This window comes from Osmerus mordax, chromosome 21, assembly GCF_038355195.1.
Source record: "Osmerus mordax isolate fOsmMor3 chromosome 21, fOsmMor3.pri, whole genome shotgun sequence".
Classification (NCBI taxonomy): Eukaryota; Metazoa; Chordata; class Actinopteri; order Osmeriformes; family Osmeridae; genus Osmerus; species Osmerus mordax.
The window spans coordinates 13,208,507-13,231,072 of record NC_090070.1 but is presented as its reverse complement, the minus strand read 5'-3'; the positions used below and the strand labels follow the sequence as shown (position 1 = coordinate 13,231,072).

Here is a 22,566-nt window from a genome sequence, read left to right as displayed (position 1 = left end):
CACCACACACACACACACGCTCGTGTGCAGACACGTGTCGTCAACACCACACACACACACGCTCGTGTGCAGACACGTGTCGTCAACACCACACACATACACACTCATCTGCACACACACACACCAGCATGGAGGATAGAGGGCAGAAGGACCTACTGTGACGAGACATTATGCTGAACGAGGACGAGGAGAAAGGGAGTCAAAGAAGACAAGAAAACATGAACATTTAAATGAACTTATGACCCCACTCACTCTCCTTTTCTCTCTACACAATCACTTTTTTTCTCGCTGTGCCAACTAGTGTGTACCTCCTAAAACAATTGTGATGTCACTGTGCTCACACACACACAGACTGATATGACCAGCTTTAAAACAATTGTAGAGAACACACTGAAGAAGGAAAATGATCAACAATCATCACAGGTTGGGCTGGAGGGGAGGGCTGGAGGGGTGGAGGGAGGGCTGGAGGGGTCGAGGGAGGGCTGGAGGGGTCGAGGGAGGGCTGGAGGGGTGGAGGGAGGGCTGGAGGGGTCGAGGGAGGGCTGGAGGGGTCGAGGGAGGGCTGGAGGGGTCGAGGGAGGGCTGGAGGGGAGGGCTGGAGGGGTCGAGGGAGGGCTGGAGGGGTGGAGGGCTGGAGGACAACTCATGAGCACTTAGATGATGTTGTATGTTTGCTTGACAGGGAAAAAGAAATTGTGTTTACAAACACAGGGGATGTTTTTGAGTTTGTTCACTGCAGAATGATGAGTGTGTGTGTGTGACAGAGAGTGTGTGTGTGTGTGTGTGTGTGTGTGTGTGTGTGTGTGTGTGTGTGTGTGTGTGTGTGTGTGTGTGTGTGTGTGTGTGTGTGTGTGTGTGTGTGTGTGTGGAAGGCCCCTGATCCAGTCCCATGATGCTGTGTGTCCCTGGCTGTAAGTGTATATTTTTAGGATGGATTTTGTACAGACACTTTCTACTGCTGTTTAGTCCTGTCTGTGCTGTTACAGTAGATAGTAAATCTCACACATTCACACACCTCTATGTACACACAACCTCTACACAACACACACTCCTCAACATGAACGTACATACACATTCTACCCTTCACACAAACTCAGAGAGGAGAAGGAGAAATGGAGGGAGAAAGAGAGGGACTGAACTCTTTCTCACAAACCCAACCCCTCTCTCTCTCTCCTTCCTCCCCTTCTCTCTCTCTCTCTCTCTCCCTCTCTCTCTCCCTCTCCCTCTCTCTCCTGTGAGTTCCATATGCCATGTGTGATTCAGATTAAATGATCCTTGTTGAACCCAACGTCTCTTAAGATTGAATGTGTGGTTTCTTACTGGTTACATTGCATGTGTGTAGATGTGGGTTATATAAGGTTGAGACGCTGTCTTTTCTTGGTGATAATTAGCTAAGGACAATTAGCTACAATTAAAAATAGTAAACTAAAAATCTGCATTTTGCTGTGTGTTGACAGCAGTACCACGCAACCACCAGATGGCGATGTAGTCGAATTTTCAATTCGACGTCATCATTAGGGGACGGTAAACTCTAACGTCAACAAAGCGGTCTCAACACGTACGAATTTGTAATTTCTGTTTGTTTTGTAACTGGAAATGAACTCTTTGCTACTAAATTCGATATGTTAAGTGTAACTGTTGAATACTTTTCAAATAATCCCTCCGAAGATAAAGTGGTTATACTTTCCGCCCTTAGTGGTATTTACTGCTATGCTAAGCTAAAGGGTATGAGGATTGATTTTGAGGATAACATGAAACGGTGTAGCGGCGCAAGGTCTGCTCTTTAATAATTATCAGTGTAATTCAGCATAGTGTAATGTGCGCTGTTTAGGTTGGAACAGACAATCGGTGTTGCCGGGGAAACTGTCCCAACCATGAGCGCGTTAGATTACTTCACCCCGGCTCGCGAAGAGGAGCACCGCTGGAGTCACGAGGAGACGAGACGGTCAAAACCCAGCCACGCGCTGAACGGAGACGAAGCTCGCCGCTTCTACCAGACACTGATTGAAGAGAGGAAAGGAGAAGAGGAGAGGAAAGGAGAAGGAGCGAGACCAGGAGGAGGGGAGCAGCGGAGGAGCGATGGAGCGAGAGAGAGGAGAAGGAGGAGGAGAGAGGGGGAAAGACGAGAAGTCGAGAGGAGAGGAGAGAGAATCCAAGCGTCCGCGCCCACGGAGCTCCAGGGACTCCAGCTGCTCCGGCACGCCCAGGAAGGGGACCTGTCCGGGCTGCGGGCGCTGCTAGACGGCGGCGTGGACGTTAACTTCCAGGATTCCTTCTTCTGGACAGCCCTGATGTGCGCCAGCGGGGCGGGGCAGCGCGCCGCGGTTAAGCTGCTCCTGCGTCGAGGGGCGGCGTGGGTGGGCGTGGTCGACACGCAGGGGCGGGACGCCATGGAGCTGGCGAAGAGGGCGGGGCACGGGGGCGTGGTGGAGGAGTTGGAGGCACACGGGAGCCGGACGGAGGAAGAGGAGGAGGGAGGAGGAGCTAGCAGGTGAGGGGAAGGAGAGGGCTGGGGGTCCTGTAGTGAGCGTGAGGAACACCAGGAGGCTCTCCTGAGTGGAGCTGTCAGGCCAAATAGCGTCCTAGTGCCAAATAGTGTCCTAGTGCCAAATAGTGTCCTAGTGCCAAATAGTGTCCTAGTGCCAAATAGTGTCCTAGTGCCAAATAGTGCCCTAGGACGCTATTTGGCCTGACAGCTCCGCTCATCTTCCGCTTTGTGACATGGTTTAGAGCTGTGGAGATGATGATGATGATGAATAGATACTGTATTCTGCTGTACTCTGATGTACTCCGCCCAGACCGTCCCCGTCCCAGTGGTGTGGTGTTTGTGGTTCCCAGTACAGCTGTCCCCCTGAAGCCCACCTGTCCTCCACCCTGCACCAGTTCAGCCTCCGCCGGCCCCCCCCGCGCCCCCACTACTGCCTGCCTCCCTCCAGCACCCCCTACAGGTAGGCCACGCCACGACGCTCACCTCATCATGTGGGGAGTGGGTCTGTTGGTGTCTTTTAACAAACTGTGTCACCCTCTCTTCTACCCCTTTCCCACCCCCCTCCTTCCCCCTTCCCCCCCCCAGGATGATGCTGCGGAGCGGCTGGACTCCGGGGGCGGGGCTAGGTCCCGAGGGGGGCGGGGCCACGCAGCCTGTTGGCACCGTGCTGAAGAGAGACCAGAAGGGTTTGGGGTTCGGACCCCCAAGACGCCCCCGTATCACTCACTTCCTGTCCCAGGACACCCGGGCCGTCACACAGCCACCCAGGGAGGGGGAGGGGGAGAGGAGGATGGGGGAGGGGGGTAGGAGGAAGGAGGAGGACCAGAGGAGAGAGGAGAGAGAGAGGACCTGGGAGAGAGACTTTCGGGCCTCGTTCTACCTCTGACAGACTTCATCTGGGTGTCGCCCCCGAGAAGGAACTTTTGAAATCAGTTTTGTATTATTCTTGGAAATGAACCCTTAGATACCTGCTGGATATATTATTGTAGTGAGATTGCCTTTTAGTGTTCTGCTAAACTAGCAGTGTTTGTGGAGGCAGATGACTTGGAACATCACAAGGCCTTTATTCTGAGTGTCTGACAGACTTCACCTGCTTTTTACTTCCAGATAAGCGAATTACAATAACCCCTGATCTTAATTGTGGTATAGCCAACATTTGCCCTACCCAAAGGTCAATGTCCAGCCGTGTGTGTGTAGCAGTCCTGATCTACTGCCATCTGTTGTGTATTTAGTTGTATTAGATTTTTAGTATTAGACTTTTTATTTTATTTGTACATTCTACCTTTTCTAATTTTTTTTATCAAGATCCGTATATGTTTATTGTATGCACCTTCCTCCCACAATAAATTCTGTGTTTGTGTTACATGGCAATAAAAAACTATTCTGATTCTGATAAAAAGCTGTAAACCTCTTTGCTTGCTCTACATGCCTGAAACAAGTCTAGTGCCTTAGCTACCACTCAGCTAGCAAACCTTGGCTAGAATCAGAATAGAATAGAACCAGTCAGCTAGCAAACCTTGGCTAGAATCAGAATAGAATAGAACCAGTCAGCTAGCAATCCAAACAGGGAACTTGCTGTTGTTTCCGTCTCTTGCAACAGTTTATGATGACAAAAAACTGGCGGTACAAGAGGACAGGTGAGATTGTCACTTGACTCGCACACCTCGTTACTATGGGCAACGCCCTCTCAGTAAGGTGAAGTTCACCCCCACTCATCGCTCTTCGGACATTGTTTGTCCGAGGCACGTGCGTGTGCGCGTGTTACGTAACAAGTCCACTTGTTTTTCGCAACTGGATAAACTTCCTAGGTGAACTAGAATCTCGTGTTACTTTTGTAATCAGTTCTAGGTCATATATGATCTGTATTCTGCTGTTAGAGGACCGGTAGAAGTTGCATCAGAAGGTGCCTTTGTTGCGTGCGAGCGTTTTTTTACGCCCCCGTGAATCAGCACTTAACCTCTGAAACACTTCTATGCCGTCACACACCATCATCCCTCCCTCCACCAGAATAAAACAACCCTGTCCACCCCCACTGGACGGTACTGGCTGGTTAACCGCAGAACAGGCAGAGAAAGAAGAGAGGTTCAAACCGGAGCAGTGATTCCTGACGTACCGAGACATGGGCTACCTGCTGTGCCTGTCTACTGAGACGTGGACCCTTCTGGTCGCGTTCATCACGCTCTTCATAGTGTAAGACCACTTTTTTTTTAATACGTAAGACGGAGTGTCGTATTTAAACTAAATGGTTTCGGATGTTGGTGTAATGGTTTTACATTAACATGAGCGCAGTTCCAAATCTAGTTAAGACCGTCAGAATATTGGAATATTTATAAAATATTTAATTTTGCTCTCTCTCTGTGTGTGATTGCATGTGCCTGCCTGTGTGTGCATGTGGGTGTGTGTGTGTGTGTGTGTGTGTGGCAGGTATGCCTACTGGCCATATGGGGTGTTTAAGAAGTTGGGGATCCCTGGTCCCAGACCCCTGCCGTTCATAGGCACCATGCTGGCGTATAAGAAGGTGTGACTGAGACCCCCTCTACACACACACACTCACACACACCTCACACACACCACACACACTCCACAGACACACCACAGACACACCACACCCACACCACACACACACCACACACACAGTCATTCCCTAAATGCTAACCTCTCCTCCTCTTGCCTCCTCCTGATTCCGTCTTCCCAGGGATTCATAAACTTTGATGAAGAGTGCTTCAAGAAGTATGGCAAACTGTGGGGGTAAGATTCTCTCTTTTCTCTCAATTCTTCTTCTTTCTCGAACCCCCCCCCCCCTCTCTCTCTCTCTCTCTCTCTCTCTCTCTCTCTCTCTCTGTTGCTCTCTTTCATCCTTTCTGTTGCAGTTGTTGTTGACAGTGTGTGTCTGTGTGTGTGTGTCTGTGTGTGTGTGTGTGTGTGTGTGCGTGTGTGTTTGTGTGTGTGTCTGTGTGTGTGTGTGTGCGTGTGTGTATGCGCAGCATCTTTGACGGACGGCAGGCAGTGATGTGCATCATGGACACAGCCATGATCAAGACCATCCTGATCAAGGAGTGCTACTCTCACTTCACTAATAGACGGGTACACACACCCACCCACACACACACACCCACACACACACCCACACACACACCCACACACACGCACACACACACGGATACATACACACATTGTGTTGTTCTCCCTAGAACCGTGGTGCATGTTCTGTGTTCTAGAACTTCCATCTGAACGGAGCCCTGTATGATGCCGTCTCCGTCGCCGAGGACGACCAGTGGAAGAGGATACGCAGCGTGCTGTCTCCCTCCTTCACCAGCGGCCGGCTGAAGGAGGTACACACTCCTGCTCCTCCTCCTGCTCCTCCTCCTGCTCTTCTCCCATTTTTACTGTCCCTCCTCTAGATGTTTTTAAATTATGAAGCAGCCCTCTCCATCTCTCTCTCACTTTCTTTCAAGGCCGTAATCATAATATATATTCAAATCTGGTTAAAATGTCCCCCCCAATATATTAATATAAAAATATAAATGTGCTACGCTACGACAGGCAACCATTTCTTCATCACTCCGTGTCTCTCCCTCGCCCCTCCCTCCCCCCTCATCCCTCCCTCCCCCTTGCTCCTCCAGATGTTTGGGATCATGAAGCAGCACTCTGCTAACCTGGTCAGCAGCATGAAGAAGAAGGTGGACAAAGACGAAGCTGTGGAGCTTAAAGAGTGAGTCCTCCTCTGTCATGTGTGGTTGTGTGTGGTGAAGTCTTGGTTGTGTTGCAGGTTCTTTGGGCCGTACAGCATGGACGTGGTGATGTCTTGGTTGTGTTGTAGGTTCTTTGGGCCGTACAGCATGGACGTGGTGATGTCTTGGTTGTGTTGTAGGTTCTTTGGGCCGTACAGCATGGACGTGGTGACCAGCACAGCGTTCAGCGTGGACATCGACTCCCTGAACAACCCCAGCGATCCCTTCGTCACCAACATCAAGAAGATGCTGAAGTTCGACCTCTTCAACCCTCTGTTCCTCCTCGTAGGTAAGACCATCACTTATACAGGACCAGTGGTCAGACTGCTTTTGTTAGGTAACGAGTAACTTAACGCGTTACTTACATTTACATTTACATTTAGTTAATTAGCAGACGTTCTTATCCAGAGCGACTTACAGTAATTACAGGGACATTCCCCCGAGGCAAGTAGGGTGAAGTGCCTTGCCCAAGGACACAACGTCATTTTGCACAGCCGGGAATCGAACTGGCAACCTTCTGATTACTAGCCCGATTCCCTAACCGCTCAGCCACCTGACTCCCACCTGTTACTTATTTAATTGAATGAATCCGTTACTAGTTCCTTGTTCAAACAAGTAACGCGTTACTTAATTTAGTTTTATGGTCGCGAGCCCTCAGCATGTAGCTAAAAGTCTAGGAAAGTTGAGGCTACCTACGAAAACGTCTTAATCTGCTAGACAGATTAAGACGTTCTTTTGGTGAGCAGTCTCACAAGCCCAATTTACCCAGCGTCATGGAGCCGACCAGCTAAATAGTTATTTAAGACTTGCATGTACAGGCCTACGTAATGTCACATCATATAATGTATTGAACTCAAGCTTGTGTGATGTGTTGCTGTATCGTTCAGTGATTTAGGTTTAGGATTATATTACAGTAAGTTAAATAGTCTGGTTCAGTAGCCTACATAAGTGAACACCATTTTGCTACCATATACCTAGCTATAGCTTAGCTTCGTTTTGCTCCTAGATTCAAACCTAGCCCTGGTAAATTGTAGAGCTAGCTAACTACTAGACTTCTGCCTGGCATTTTACAACATTATTTATTGATTAAGGAGTTTATTGATTCAATAAACTTCATGCAAATATTGCTTTTCATTATGGTGGATTACAGGGCTGCCATATTTTCCAAAAACCTTGGCGTGAGGCTTGGCAGCTCTGGTGCCTGAGGTCAACCCATTAAATGTGCCTTCTGGGCATAAGAGTGACCAAGGTGAATTGTCTTAGAAATAAAATACTTTTCTTAATGTAATGCAAAAGTAACTTAACGCCTTACTCTCCACAGCAAGTAACTAAGTAACGTAACTAGTTACTTTACAAGGAATGTAACTGTTAACTGTAATTAGTTACTTTAAAAAGTAACGTTACCCAACACTGTACAGGACGCTGTCACGTCCTGTTTCCTGTTTGTCAAGATGTCACGTCCTGTTTCCTGTTTGTCAGGATGTCACGTCTTGTTTCCTGTTTTTCAGGATGTCACGTCCTGTTTCCTGTTTTTCAGGATGTCACGTCCTGTTTCCTGTTTGTCAGGATGTCACGTCCTGATGTCACATCCTGTTTCCTGTTTGTCAGGATGTCATGTCCTGTTTCCTGTTTGTCATGCTGACACTTCCTGTCTGCCTCCAGCAATCTTCCCCTTCACAGGCCCCCTGCTGGAGAAGATGGAGTTCTCCTTCTTCCCCGCCTCCGTCACCGACTTCTTCTACGCCTCGCTGCAGAAGATCAAGTCCAGCAGACAAGCGAGCACAGGAAGACAGGTACTCTCCTGGTCTGGTCCTGGTCTGGTCCTGGTCCTGGTCAAAAAAATACAAAGCAGATATAGTTGATCTCCTGGATCTGATCTGGTGTGTATAAATGTCTGTGTGCATGTATGTGTCTGTATATATTTGAATATGTCTGTGTGTGTGTGTGTGTGTGTGTGTGTGTGTGTGTGTGTGTGTGTGTAATCTCAGGGAAGGGTGGATTTCCTGCAATTGATGATTGACTCTCAGAAAGGTGACTCAAAGGAGGAGAAGCAACACAAAGGTACACACACACACATACACACTTATACACACACATACACACTTATACACACACATACACACTTATACACACACATACACACTTATACACACACACTTATACACTATATACAGACACATATTTGATGTAGAATATATCCCTTTCTCTGCCCAGGTCTGAGTGATCATGAGATCCTGTCTCAGGCGATGATCTTCATCTTCGCGGGCTATGAGACCACCAGCAGCTCGCTCACCTTCCTGGCGTACAACCTGGCCACCCACCCTGAGGTCCAGGCACGCCTTCAGGACGAGCTGGACGCAACCTTCCCCAACCAGGTAGGAGGAACTCCAATAATGTCATAATGTAGTCATTTAGCTTTTCAATAGGGCATGTGTGTGTATATATGTGTGTGTGTTAATGTGTGTGTGTATGTACAGGGTTTCCCACAGCACTTTGCTGTTAAGGCGGCCGCCTTAGCAACACACGCCTGCCGCCTTAACTACGTTTTTTTTTTATTAGCGATATTCGCCGTGTTTCCGCCAGTTTTCTCCGCCAGTTTTCTCCCTTTCATTCCAAAGGCAGTCTCCCTTCTCTAGAGAACTTGGATGTGTTAATGTATGTGTGTGAATGTGTGTGTGTATATATATATGTGTGTGTGTTAATGTGTGTGTGTGTGCTCCCAGGCAGAGGTGCAGTATGAGGCCCTGATGCAGATGGAGTATCTGGACTCTGTGATCAATGAGTCTCTCAGACTGTATCCCATCGCCCCGCGCCTGGAGAGGGTCGCCAAGACAACCGTGGAGATCAATGGTGTCACCATCCCCAAGGACATGGTTGTCATGGTTCCCACCTGGTGTCTTCACCGCGACCCCGAGCTGTGGCCTGAACCGCTCCAGTTCAGACCAGAGAGGTACTGGAGCACCACCTCAACACAACCTCAATACGACCACAACACAACCTCAACATGACCTCAACACAACCTCAACACGACCACAACACAACCTCAACACAACCTCAACATGACCTCAACACAACCTCGACACAACCTCAACATGACCTCAACACGACCAAAACACGACCTCAACACAACCTCAACACGACCACAACATGACTTCAACACAACCTCAACACGACGTCAACACGACCACAACACAACCTCAACACAACCACAACACGACCTCAACACGACCACAACTAAGCACAACATATTACAACCACACCCCATCTATGAATCATACAAACACACACAACCATGGCTTGGGTTCCTCTCCTCCTCTCCTCCAGGTTCAGTAAGGAGAACAAGGAGAGCATCGACCCTTACACCTACATGCCGTTCGGGGCGGGGCCCAGGATCTGTATCGGGAACAGGTTTGCTCTGGTCATGATGAAGCTGGCCCTGGTGGAGACTCTACAGAAATACAGCTTCACTGTGGGCAAGGAGACAGAGGTGAGAGGAGAGAGGGGGTGAGGAGAGATGTGGTGAGGGAGGGGGTGAGGAGAGAGGGGGTGAGGAGGGAGGGGGTTAGGAAAGAGGGGGTGAAGAGGGAGGGGGGGAGGAAAGAGGGGGTGAGGAGGGAGGGGGTGAGGAGAGAGGGGATGAGGGAGGTGGTGAGGAGGGAGGGGGTGAGGAGGGAGGGGGTGCGGAAAGAGGGGATGAGGGAGGGGGTGAGGAGGGAGGGGGTGAGGAGAGAGGGGATGAGGGAGGGGGTGAGGGGAGAGGGGGTGAGGAGAGAGGGAGTGAGAGAAGGGTGAGGGAGGGGGTGAGGGAGAGGGTGAGGATGGAGGAGGTGAGGGGGTGAGGAGGGAGGGGGTAAGGAGAGAGGGGATGAGGGAGGGGTGAGGAGGGAGGGGGTGAGGGAGGGAGGGAGGGAGGGAGGGAGGGGGTGAGGAGAGAGAGCGTGAGGGAGGGAGGGGGTGAGGAGGGAGGGGGTGAGGGAGGGAGGGGGTGAGGAGAGATATGTGTGTGTGTGGATCAGACTACCTACTCCAGTTTCTCCAAACTCCAACTGCTGACACAGCAGGTCAGAGCTGGCTCACCAGCCGCCGCTGCCGTGACGACTGTTGCCAGGACTTTGACCCCCCCCTCCCCCCCGGTCTGTGATCCGTCCCCAGGTTCCCTTCGAGATGGACATTCAGGGCCTGCTTATGCCCAAACGACCAATCAAACTGCAGCTGGAGCCTAGGCCCGCCCCCTGCAAACAAGAGCCCAACAACAACAGGATCAAGACTAACCTGTGATGAACACACACACACTCAAACCCTTAAGGCCTTTATATGCTACTCTGACTCCGTTTACGTATGGGCGGCCGGACGGATACGATAGACTCTTTTACGTTTATGGTTCTCCGTAGGCTGTGGGTCCTGAAAACAATTCACTGCTACAATTCACTCGTTAGTGGACCAATCACAGCCAAGGGGTATCCATAACTATCCCAAATTAGGACGGATAGTTATGAAATTCAGGAGGTGCACTAGAGGGCGTTCCACGTAGACAAAGGCGTTCCCATGTGTCCGTTTTTGGGAAAACTGAGTACCCTAAATCGGCCTTTATACTCACACACACACTCACACACCCCCTTATCACACACACTCATACACACCCTTCTACTCACACACTCACAACCTGTGTAACCTGGCTACTATACTGAGCCTGTTAAATAAAATTGTGATGTTTTAACAGAATCAGAAACATGATGAACTGATACATTTTTTACATTTTTATGAGAATGAATTATGATTTTTAAATGGTGCCCTGCTAGTGCCTGGCTTAGACTGTGAATATGGGATTCCTTTTATTATTATTTCCTCTCTCCTCACAGTTACGAAAATATCATCAATTACAACAATCGCATTAAAACATACCCAATGATCGCTTATGTCTGAATCTTCTGTTGTATTCATATTGCAAATGATTTAACGCAGAGATGTACATTTAGTGCATATCAAATGTAATCAGACTTGTCCAGCCTCTTTAGAGAGTTTTACGATGTCCACATTTCAGTACCTAGAAGACTTAATCGCCCAAGATTTTTACATAAATATTGCATTATTTATTTTTCACTGTGCCAAAGAATAAGAGTAACAAGTGTAAAGAAAGTTACATTTGAAAATGTGATTTGTTTAAAGTACAGTTGATTGAATACTGAGATATTACTTTTAGGACCTATCCTCCTCCTACAGTGTCCTGGCGTCATCCTTGTCTGGTCACAATGTAATAACAAGATCCGCTGGAACTGAGCTAACATCGCCCTCCGGTGGCCGTACCTAACATCGCTCTCCGGTGGCCGTCCCTAACATCGCCCTCCGGTGGCCGTCCCTAACATCGCCCTCCGGTGGCCGTCCCGACCACCACAGGTTTTCACCAAATCCGATTTTAAGCGGTAATCCGGGATCCGGACTTTCCGGCCATCTTGTACTTTTCATGTTTATAAACAGTGAGCCAAGCACCTCGGTCGTCGAGTTTATTTAGTTTCAAACTCCGCAAAGTAACCGTCGAAACTCGAATGCCACCCCAAAATATCGTTCACAGAACCGCCAGAGCGCGTTATCAATTCAAGACGCAAATCTTGTCCCAAACTGGCCCGGAACCTGTGCCACATGCCACGCACGTGTCGTCCGGTTCCAGGAACTACTGATTAACCCTTTGTAAGCCACCGCGAGCCCACGGACAAGTCTCTGGTCAACAGAACATTATGAACGGCGACCGTTTGGTATTAAATCGTTTTTATTAGTGCCTGTATAATCTGTTCAATTCAAAAACACAACATTTGTGCTTACAGAAACTTGTTTAGCGGGCGATCAGTCTGTGTGATTAAATGGAAGAAAAAACATCTCTGGTATAATAAATAAGAGGTTTTTCTTATTAAAGTCATTTCTAAAAGTGACGAAGGGAAGAGTGGCAGGGGACCGCAGAGATCCATTCCCAGAACACCGGATCCTCCCCGTACTTTAGCAACAGCTCCGTCCCATGTTCTTCTGACGGCAACGCAGAGCAAGTGCCCTGGCCGAAAACCTCACGTTGCTGCGCCCTGTGTGTGTGTGAGAAGTGTGTGTTCACCCGAAAGAAAGATGGCAGATTATCGGGAAGACACCGGAGCGCGCGCCCTACTGGCTCTGCAGTCCGCCCCGTGCAGCCCCGTGCGCGTCGGGGTGTCCTCGCACGGGTACCCGTCCTCCCTCGTCCTCTCCGGTACCTCCTCGGTACTGAGCCGTGGAGGACTACCTCCCGTGCGCCTCGCTTCGCCGCCTCGGGCCCTGGCCAGACTGGAGGGCCGGGACTTTGAGTTTGTGATGCGCCAGAGGACAGTGACGGTAGGCCGGAACTCGTCCCATGGGTCCGTGGACATCAACATGGGCCACTCCAGCTTCATATCAAGAAGACACCTGCAGATCAACTACGAAGAACCGTACGGCTTTTCGTTGCGTTGCCTGGGCAAGAATGGGGTGTTCGTGGACGGGGTGTTCCAGCGGAGAGGGGCGCCGCCTCTGCAACTTCCCCGGGAGTAAGTACGAGCTAACTTTGCTAGCTAGCCAGCTAACTGTCGGAGCAGTACTAGAATTAGCTTTGGAACATACGGATAGCCTGTTGCTACCCGAAGAATGCAAGAGTCAGCTAAGTTAGCCAGTAAGCCTACTACGTCAACGGCGGTGTAGTTGTGTTGTGGTTTAGTAGCATTAGCCTGGTTAGCACTGGTTTCCCAAGGGCAGCAGCGAGGCAGCACTCAACTTGTTTGAATAAGTTACCTATTTAATCCATTGTAAACATCGACAGTTTTGGGTCACTTATTGGTTGTGCACTCTGTATCAGATTTCGTATAACACATGAATCATTTTGCAAAAACGCTTTGGAAAAGTTAACTTGCAACTGCTAACTTAACTAGTAGTAAGACTAACTGTAATATGTTGGTAGTTTCAGGACAGTAGTGAGCTATCGTTAGCTCGCTAGCGCCGTTTCCAGGGCCTGTCCTGTGCGACTTTGCGCCTCGCGTCGCGTAAACACTAAATGTAAACAAACTCGTTGGTGCGTGCATGACGGTAGCGCCTTGTTTGATCAAGCCTTCTTGCCTCCATAGCTACCGCCGCGCAGGCGAACATGCAGTGTTTAATGTGAAAACAAAGCAATGACGTGTTTTATCTGTATGTTTGTGTGTGAGATTGTTTGACCTGATTTAGCTATGTGGCTGTGTCTTGCTACACTTTTAATTCGACCACAACATAACCGTATCCATAGTAGCTATCTAAAACTACCAATTGCATTGTTTTGGTAATCTCTCTCTCTCACACGCTCACACACACAAAAGTAAACCAAACATGACTATAATCTTTCCTCTGTCACTGTGTGCTGTGTGTATATGTACATGTGTGTATGTACATGTGTGTGTGTGTGTGCGCACATGCCTCTGTAAAACCCTTCAGAGGGGGCAGAGCTCTGCTGTCATCTGGTTGGCTGAGCTGTGTGTTTGGGGGCGTGTCTGTCCAGCCAGGAAGTAGATCCTCATGTCAGTTCCACATGGAGAGGAGGGAGAGGAGGGAAAGGAGGGGAGGGGAAAGGAGAGGAGGGGAGAGGAGAGGAGGGGAGGGGAGAGGGGGGGAGAGGAGAGGGAAGGGGAGAGGAGAGGAGGGGAGGGAAGAGGAGGGGAGAGGAGGTAGCAGGGGAGGAAATGGGGGCTGACGGCAGACTAGTCTATAGTTCTGTGTTTCTCAGCCTTCATCCTCTACAAATATGAACCTGAAGTTGTTCCTGAGATGAAGAACAATTCTTTAATCTTTCTGTCTGTCTCCCTCCTTAGGTGTGTGTTGCGTTTCCCCAGCACGGTGATAAAGATCCAGTTCCTGTCTCTGCTGTTGGGGGAGGAGCTTAGGGAGGAGCAGTCTCCGCCCCCCAGGCCCCTCCTCCCCCACATCTCCCCCCTCAAGATCCAGATTCCCATCATGCACCACGACGACCTGCACACCTTCAGCTCCCCACTGCCCTCCCCCACCGGCACCATCAGGTACACACCTACACACTCGCACACCTACACACTCACACACCCACACTCACACACCTACACACTCACACACCTACACACTACACACATAGGGCTGGGCGATAAATCGCAAAAAAATATTATCGAAGTAATGACTTCCCTCAATAAAGATATTGTGACATCAATTAATGTTCAATGATGTCGATAATGTCGAATAATAATAATAATTAGGAACAGCAGTCCATTTAATTTCTGTGATGCAGCAGGAAGTTGCAGAGAAATGGTATACGCCCTCTAAAATGGGAGTCAGGTGGCTGAGCGGTGAGGGAGTCGGGCTAGTAATCCGAAGGTTGCCAGTTCGATTCCCGTTCATCCCAACTGACGTTGTGTCCTTGGGCAAGGCACTTCACTCTACTTGCCTCGGGGGGAATGTCCCTGTACTTACTGTAAGTCTCTCTGGATAAGAGCGTCTGCTAAATGACTAAATGTAAATGTAAAATACACTGAGCACCTCAAGTGGGGTCGCTAATATTAACCACGGAAAATGAGTCTTGTTGCTGAAAACAGTGACAGCCATGACAAGGGAGCAACTTCCAATGAAGAAATTATTGGTAAAAAGGGTTCGTCTTCTTCAGTTATTTGGAAGTGGTTTGGCTTTTTGCAATCCGACAAAGAGCAGAGCAATGTTCGGTGCAAATTGAGTCAGGTGGCTGAGCGGTTAGGGAATCGGGCTAGTAATATGAAGGTTGCCAGTTCGATTCCCGGCCGTGTCAAATGACGTTGTGTCCTTGGGCACTTTACCCTACTTGCCTCGGGGGAATGTCCCTGTACTTACTGTAACTCGCTCTGGATAAGAGCGTCTGCTAAATGACTAAATGTAAATGTGTCGTAAACAGGTGGCTGCCAAGTCTGGTAATACGACAAACCTTTTTTTACCACCTTAAGCAAAATCACTCGTTGGAAAGTGTGAGTTTGCGCCAAGGTATTGATAAAAAGCAAGGTTTTAAAAAGCTTAAGTTACTTGACCCCAGGTAGGTGCTCCCTGGCCACAAACATTTCTCTCACACCGCGCTGCCTAAACTTTATGCCGAGTGTAGGGAAAAAGTTGAGGAAGAGACTTATTTTGCTACTACTACAGATCTGTGGTCTATCGCCTTAATTATCGTTATCGAATGGAAATATAAATATCTATCGTGATAATGTTTTACCCATATCGCCCAGCCCTACCTACACACTACACACACAACACACATACACACGCATGCACACACACGCATGCACACATATCACACAGTCATAAGAATACACACATACATGCTTAAGCACACTTGAAGACGTGTGTGTACCCAGTTCTTATTGAGAGGATTTAATAAAAAGAGGGAGGGAGATGGAGAGAGAGAGAGAAAGTGAGACTGAAAGTGAGACTGAAAGTGAGACTGAAAGAGAGATTGAAAGTGAGACAGAGAGACTGAAAGTGAGACAGAGACAGAGAGAAAGAGACAGAGAGAAAGAGACAGAGAGAAAGAGACAGAGAGAAAGAGACAGAGAGAAAGAGACAGAGAGAAAGAGAGAGACAGAGAGAGAGAGAGAGACAGAGAGAGAGAGAGAGAGAGAGAGAGAGAGAGAGAGAGACAGACACAGAGACAGACAGAGAGACAGACAGACAGAGAGACAGACAGAGAGACAGACAGAGAGACAGACAGACAGAGAGACAGACAGACGGACAGAGAGACAGACAGAGAGACAGACAGACGGACAGACAGACGGACAGAGAGACGAACAGAGAGACGGACAGAGAGACGGACAGAGAGACGGACAGAGAGACGGACAGAGAGACGGACAGAGAGAAACAGACAGAGAGAAACAGTGTGACAATGCTGCTGTTTGTTGTTAAAAGTAGATAGACATGGTGTGTGTGTGTGCCCCCTGGTGGTCAGAGCACCACGTGTGTGTGAGTGTGTGCGTGTTTACACTCCCCATATATGGTGTGACTGCAGCTTGCAGGCGCCCTATTGGTCGAGAGAAGGATTGTTTTGCTTGGGGCCTTTTCCCCTCCGCTGGTTTCCTTTCTGAACACACAGGAAAGTAACAACACACAATAATATAAACATCAACTCCAGGGTTTACTTAACTAGTGCTTACTGTCAGAAGGAGGGATAAAGTGTGTGTAGGTGTGTGTGCACATGTGTGTGTGTATCTTCCCTGTTGTTACATAATAAGCCACTGTTTCTGTCAACACAAGGCTGATAGTAGCTAGTTAATCATCTGTGTGTGTGTTTGGGTTAATAATCACTTTGCTGCACATTTTTGAACTCTTGAAAGTTACTCCTTATTTTTTTTGTGTGTGAGAAAGTGTGTGTGATATTGTGGTCCAGATGAAACTCTGCCATGGCAACCAGAGAAAACTGCCATGGCAACCAGAGAGAACTCTATGGCAACCAGATAGAACTGACATTCTCACTTCCCTCCCTCCCTCCCTCCCTCCCTCCCTCCCTCCCTCCCTCCCTCCCTCCCTCCCTCCCTCCCTCCCTCCCTCCCTCCCTCCCTCCCTCCCTCCCTCCCTCCCTCCCTCCCTCCCTCCCTCCTCCAGTGTTCCGAACTCATGTCCCGCCAGCCCGCGGGGGGCGGGGTCGTCAGGTTATCGCTATGGACGCAACGTGACCTCTGACCTCCAGCTGGCTGCAGAGTTCGCCGCGAAAGCCGTCTCAGAGCAACGGGGAGAGGTTAATGAGCAACGGGGAGGGGTTGCCGAGCAACGGGGCGAGTCGGCAGGAGGAGACAGCCCCAGGGCGAGTTGGCGTTTTTTTTTCAATAAAACTTTATCGATGCAGACAGTCCTGGATCTTTTTGTGTTCTTTTATCTAGTTTGTCTAATAATATGTCATAACCTTTGTTTTCACCTGTGTGTGCTGTGTGTGTATGTGTGTGCTGTGTGTGTATGTGTGTGTACAGGATGAGTCCAAGCCTCCGTACTCCTACGCCCAGCTGATAGTGCAGGCCATCTCTTCAGCTCCTGACCGACAGCTCACCCTGTCTGGCATCTACTCTCACATCACCAAACACTACCCCTACTACCGCACCGCTGACAAGGGCTGGCAGGTGTGTGTGTGTGTGTGTGTGAGGACCAGTGTTGGGGGTAACACGTTATCTAATATAAAGCGTTACATTGCGTAATATTATTAGAGTTACTTATTTAAGTAACTTGCGTTAATTGTCCAACGTTACTGCATGAATTCCACAACGGACTAAAATAGCCTTATAAATACAGATTGTTGCCTAAACGGCACTTCCTGGGCGCAGTAGCCTGACTGTTTGCCTTTGATTTACGCTGCAGGCAAACACAACAGCAATCATGACCGCAGAACGTGTTACGTTTTTGGGGTGGAAATATTCACACTATTTAGCTTTCACTGAAGATATAGGAAAAAACTTTGAAGTGAACTGCAAACTGCGTCCCAACAAAATACTATCTACTGCCAAAAGCAGCACTAAAAAAACACCTTGAAAGTGAAGCAGGAAGCTAGCGAAGAATCCACTTTAACCCTTGAGAGAGATGGAGACATGTTTCCACAAGTGGCTGCTAACATAGTATAAGTTATTCACACAAATATATAATTTTTGAATTCTTAAGCCTTTTTGATGTATGAGATTGTTTGAAATAAACATTCTTCTATAAAGAAACAAAAATTTTTGTCTGTAGCCTATGTTCTTGCAAATATTTTACAAAGTCAAACTCGCTACTATTAAAAGTAATATAATAAGTAATAATATTACTTTGTACATAAATTAATAATGTAACTTAATCACACTACTCTTACTGAACAATAATAAGTAATAACTAATATATAACTTTTTTGAGTAACTTCCCCCAACACTGGTGAGGACACCTGTATGATTTCAGATGTTTTTGTGTATCTGACATTGATTGGAGTTTTGTTCGTCTCTATGTCTGTCTCTCATTTCCTCTCTTTCTTTTCTCCCTCCATCCATCCCTCCATTCACCTCCCTACTTCATGCACCTTCTCCCCCCCCCCTCCAGAACTCCATCAGACACAACCTGTCTCTGAACCGCTACTTCCTGAAGGTGGCTCGCTCCCAGGAGGAGCCTGGGAAGGGGAGTTTCTGGCGCGTGGACTCTGCGTCGGAGGGGAAGCTAGTGGAGCAGGCGTTCAGGAAGCGCAGGCAGAGGGGCGTAGCCTGCTTCCGCACGCCCTTCGGGCCGCTGTCCTCCAGGTGGGACGACCTCTAGGACTGTAGGACACACTCTCGCACACAGAGAGACACATGCACACACGCTCAGTCTAACCCTCCTTCCTTGTGCCTCTCCCTGTCGCTCTCGTCTGATTGGATAGAACAAAGTAAGTCTCTTCTTAGGCATCAATCCAGCTGCTGAGAAAGAGAGAGAGTGTGTGTGTTTGAGAGAGAGAGAATCTTTGGAGGTAGAAAGACAGACAACATGGTACACTAACCGCATGCCTCCCTCCCCCCCTCCCAGGAGTGCCCCAGCCTCCCCCACCCACCAGGGCCTGCTCTCCCCCCCGGGCAGCGGGCTCCAGACCCCTGAGAGCCTCAGCAGGGAGGGCTCCCCGCTGCCCCACGAGCACCTGGGCCACAAGCTGTCCTCCGTCCCTGAGTACCGCTACACCCAGAGCGCCCCTGGTGAGACACACACACGCTAGACACACGCACACACGCTAGAGACACACACACACATGCTAACAGACACACACGCACGCTAGAGACACACACACACATGCTAACAGACACACACACACATGCTAGAGACACACACACACATGCTAGAGACACACACACACATACAAGCTCTAAACCAGTTATTTGCAATGAAATGCCCCTCTCTTCCTCCTCTCTCTTCCTCCCCTCTCCTCCCCCAGGTTCTCCTGTCAGCGCCCAGCCCGTCATCATGGCAGCCCCCCCTCACCACCCCCTGCCCCTGCCCGCGGGGCTGGGGAACCCCCTAGCGTTCCTCCCAGGGGGGGCAGGGGGGGGAAAGGGGCTCCTGCAGGCCCCCCCCACCGTCACCATGCTGAGGGTGGTCACCTCCACCGCCCCCCCCAACGGATACCTGCTAAGCACCGCCCCGCCCCTGGGGGCGCCCGGGGGCGGAGCCAGCGATCTCAGGGGTGAGGAGGAGGAGGAGAAGGAGGAGGGAGAATTAGTAGTATTACATCACATAACCCTTATATTTGTACAAAAGTGTAATATGTGTTATATTATGTTTATACATATGTGAATGTACTGTAAATATGTGTGTATTTACTTCCTCACGTTGATGTGTTCAGAGTCTCAGCAAGGGAGAGAGCGTGTAATCCAGTCCCTGGAGGGGGTGGGGCTAAGTGGCGAGGGGCGGGGCCTGTCCCTGGGCATACACCAGCTTCCTGTCCGACCTGTCACTCAGAATGGCAAGCATGCTGCCGTGGCCGTGACAACCAACGCCTACGGTACGCGTTAGCAACGTAGCTCCACGACAACAACAACTTGTTCTTTTGTGATGGAGATGATGTCACTAGTTGAATGTCTAAATTCTGTTCTCCTCTGCCTGTCTTTTCCCTCCCTCCCAGCTCTCAACAGTCCTCTCCAGATCCTGGCCGCCCAGGCCTCCAGTTCTCCCCCAGTGTTGGTGAGCAGGCAGCCCAGCTCGGGGCCTGATCCTCGGGCAGAGCAGACAGGTGAGCCCCAGGCTAAGAGGCCCAAGGTGGAGGGGGAGGAGAGCCCCTCTCTGGCCCCAGCCTCCCAGCAGCCCGTCATCGTGGCCATGAGCTCCCAGTCCCACGACCCCAGGAAGTGAAACCTCCGCCTGTGACCCCTGACCTGGTGCCTGAAGCAGCAGCAGCTCCAAACCCACCTCTGATCCCTCCCACCCCAAAGAAATGGGAGGAGGAGAAGTTCCCCCCAGGAAGGAAACAGCTGTCGTTAACAACTTTTAAGTTTTTTGATTGAGATTCTTTTTCTGGAGAGGGTGGACAGGAGAGCAGGTGTGTGATGCTGACATGTTTTTAATCTGTCAGCCGACCCATCATCTGTCCACACACCGCTTGTCGTGTCCCCATTGGTCAACAGACCAATCAATCAAACAGTCAGCCTCTCTGATTGGCCAAAGAGTTTTCACTAATTGGGCAGGTTGGTTTGGGAGGTGCAGATAGGGCCAAGGAGGTTGGGGGGAGGAGACTAGGAAAGGAGACGAGGAAAGGAGTCGATGTGGTTGGGAAGAAAGTCTTGGTTAGGGGCGGAGCCTGTCTCAATACTAAATTGACTGAATTAAACTAAAGTTCATCCTAGCGTAACCATAAAAGAAGAGTAGGACAGGAAGTAGTAGACAAGACGTAGATCTCTGAACAGATCATGCTCCCCCATTGGTCAATACAGCTGATAAGTCATCAATATCATTGGTCAGGGCGGCTTACAGAGAGAGAGGAAGGGAGGTAGAGATGGGAGAGGGACAAGGAAGGAAGAATATTTAGATAACTAGTGGATGAGGTTAGCAGAGATGGAAGGAGGAGAGAAAAGAACAATGAGAGAGAAATAGAGGAGGAAAGATATATGGAGGAGAGAGATTGGAGGAGGAGAGGATAGATGGGTGGAGAGGATAGAGAGATGGAGAGATTAGGGGATAGATGGAGGAGGGGGGAGATGGAAGGAGAGAGATGGAGGAGGGGGAGATGGAAGGAGAGAGATTGAGGAGGGGCGAGATGGAAGGAGAGAGAGAAGAGATGGAGAAGTCAGCGGAGAAGAAACTAATGTAGACAAACTGATTGTGTTTTTGTATTTTTCTTTTTTGTTTCCATGAGTACCGCGTTGTGTGTGTGTGTGTGTGTGAGAGAGAGTGTGTGTGTGCGTGCGTGAGAGTGTGTGTGTGTACAGATTCTAGCTAACTGATTAAGCATTATCGGTGTTATTTTGATTATAATTGATCTTAACTGTTTCAGTTGAATCCTTGCTGTTTAGTTCCTGTATGTTTTAACCAATAGACAGCTTTACATTGTACTCCAAACCAAGCGCTTTGACACACAACACGGCCTACCTTGTTACCACGACGATGACAATGATTCCAATCGTAATGATGATGATGGTTTAAAGACTCGCCAAGCGCGGGCAACAGGCGTTGTCGCAGACAAGACGCAAACACACACAATCTCACACACACGCTAGAACATACCTTTCCAACTCCCTCTGGTTCTACCTTCTAGAATGTTGCGTTTCTACGTGTTCCGTCTGAATGTTCCGAACCTCCTTCTGACTCTGCCCCTTCTGACCCCTGCAGTTTGGGGGCGTGGCTTCTATCGGGGAAGGGGTGGGACCAACTCGTGAATGATCTTTCTCTCCTTCTCACTTCCTCACCCGGGCTGGTCTTTTTCTTCTGCTTTATTTCTTTCATCTATTTCTCTCCTTCCATCTCTCCATCTTCCTACCTCCATCTCTCCATCTTCCTACCTCCATCTCTCCATCTTCCTACCTCCATCTCTCCATCTTCCTACCTCCATCTCTCCATCAATCCCTGTATTCCTTTCTGCATCCCTCAGTCTCTCCTTCCCCCCTACATAATCAAGAGATGATTGAGCAACACTTCATGACCTCTCTCTAACGCCTAGATGTTCCTGAACGCAGCATCTACAGGGTTCCTATTTCTCAGCTGATCACCAATACTTTATACAAAAGAATGATTGTTGCACATTTACAAAAACAGAAAAGGAAGAAAAATAAAGATGCTTGTCTGCTCCTGTGTCAGAGCAACGAGAGCATTTAAACCAGGATGGGATTTTGTTTTGTTTTAGCAAAGAAAAGTTATAAAAAAAAACAGAGTATTTTGCTATCCAACAACAGCTATCAAACAGTTAACTTTTGGAAATAGAGAAGTATAAATATATGTATTTTTAAATGTTCTTGTTTTTTTGTGATTTGTTAAAAAAAATGTGTAGCACAAAATTAAATTTCCTCATTGACTGCCTTTGTCTTGGTGTCATTATTTATGAAGATTATTAGTCTGAAATTAATCACCTATTTTGTCTCCTTGCAATGCAATTTTGATTTTGAAAAGTACTCACATCCTTCACTCAAGTAGAAGTACAGATAGTCATGTTTAAAAACCCTTTTTTCAAAATATGTTAACGTTTAGATTTTTTTTTTTAAAGGCACACAATGACAAGAAATAATGTTAATCATGCCACCAAATGCAGAATTTAAGTAACAAACCTAGTTTGAAAATGTAATAAGTAGAAAGTAAAAGTTTATAGTAAAGTACTGATCAATTAAGTACAGTAACAAAGTATTGTACTTTGTACTTTCCATCTCTGGGTGTAGGTATGATGTATGTATGTGT

The 22,566-nt window shown here is 48.7% G+C and overlaps 3 protein-coding genes across 3 annotated transcripts; all 3 read left to right on the top strand.

The window, feature by feature from the left end:
* The first annotated feature begins 1,530 nt into the window (after positions 1-1,530).
* gpank1 (G patch domain and ankyrin repeats 1) lies at positions 1,531-3,868 on the top strand. The gene is made up of 3 exons (XM_067259099.1): positions 1,531-2,491; positions 2,799-2,948; positions 3,074-3,868. The coding sequence occupies exons 1-3, from the start codon at positions 1,875-1,877 to the stop codon at positions 3,372-3,374; spliced, it is 1,068 nt and encodes a 355-aa protein (XP_067115200.1). The 5' UTR covers positions 1,531-1,874; the 3' UTR covers positions 3,375-3,868.
* Positions 3,869-4,543: 675 nt separating this feature from the next.
* Positions 4,544-11,130, top strand: LOC136965079 (cytochrome P450 3A40-like). The gene is made up of 13 exons (XM_067259077.1): positions 4,544-4,678; positions 4,913-5,006; positions 5,184-5,236; positions 5,473-5,572; positions 5,707-5,820; positions 6,112-6,200; positions 6,360-6,508; positions 7,882-8,012; positions 8,208-8,280; positions 8,434-8,594; positions 8,943-9,169; positions 9,544-9,706; positions 10,372-11,130. The coding sequence occupies exons 1-13, from the start codon at positions 4,608-4,610 to the stop codon at positions 10,495-10,497; spliced, it is 1,551 nt and encodes a 516-aa protein (XP_067115178.1). The 5' UTR covers positions 4,544-4,607; the 3' UTR covers positions 10,498-11,130.
* Positions 11,131-12,263: 1,133 nt separating this feature from the next.
* Positions 12,264-20,899, top strand: foxk1 (forkhead box K1). The gene is made up of 9 exons (XM_067259064.1): positions 12,264-12,761; positions 14,049-14,252; positions 16,819-17,017; positions 17,181-17,327; positions 18,268-18,461; positions 18,724-18,887; positions 19,124-19,372; positions 19,532-19,690; positions 19,811-20,899. Exons 1-9 carry the CDS (start codon positions 12,328-12,330, stop codon positions 20,035-20,037), a joined length of 1,977 nt encoding a protein of 658 aa, XP_067115165.1. The 5' UTR covers positions 12,264-12,327; the 3' UTR covers positions 20,038-20,899.
* The last annotated feature ends 1,667 nt before the right edge of the window (positions 20,900-22,566 follow it).

Coding starts and splice junctions, on each gene's coding strand:
- gpank1 (XM_067259099.1), top strand. CDS start 1,875: ATGAGCGCGTTAGATTACTTCACCCCGGCTCGCGAAGAGGAGCACCGC. Junction 2,492..2,798: donor GAGGGAGGAGGAGCTAGCAG/GTGAGGGGAAGG, acceptor TACTCCGCCCAG/ACCGTCCCCGTCCCAGTGGT. Junction 2,949..3,073: donor CCCTCCAGCACCCCCTACAG/GTAGGCCACGCC, acceptor TCCCCCCCCCAG/GATGATGCTGCGGAGCGGCT.
- LOC136965079 (XM_067259077.1), top strand. CDS start 4,608: ATGGGCTACCTGCTGTGCCTGTCTACTGAGACGTGGACCCTTCTGGTC. Junction 5,237..5,472: donor AAGTATGGCAAACTGTGGGG/GTAAGATTCTCT, acceptor GTGTATGCGCAG/CATCTTTGACGGACGGCAGG. Junction 8,595..8,942: donor ACGCAACCTTCCCCAACCAG/GTAGGAGGAACT, acceptor GTGTGCTCCCAG/GCAGAGGTGCAGTATGAGGC.
- foxk1 (XM_067259064.1), top strand. CDS start 12,328: ATGGCAGATTATCGGGAAGACACCGGAGCGCGCGCCCTACTGGCTCTG. Junction 18,888..19,123: donor CTACACCCAGAGCGCCCCTG/GTGAGACACACA, acceptor CTCCTCCCCCAG/GTTCTCCTGTCAGCGCCCAG. Junction 19,691..19,810: donor CGTGACAACCAACGCCTACG/GTACGCGTTAGC, acceptor CCTCCCTCCCAG/CTCTCAACAGTCCTCTCCAG.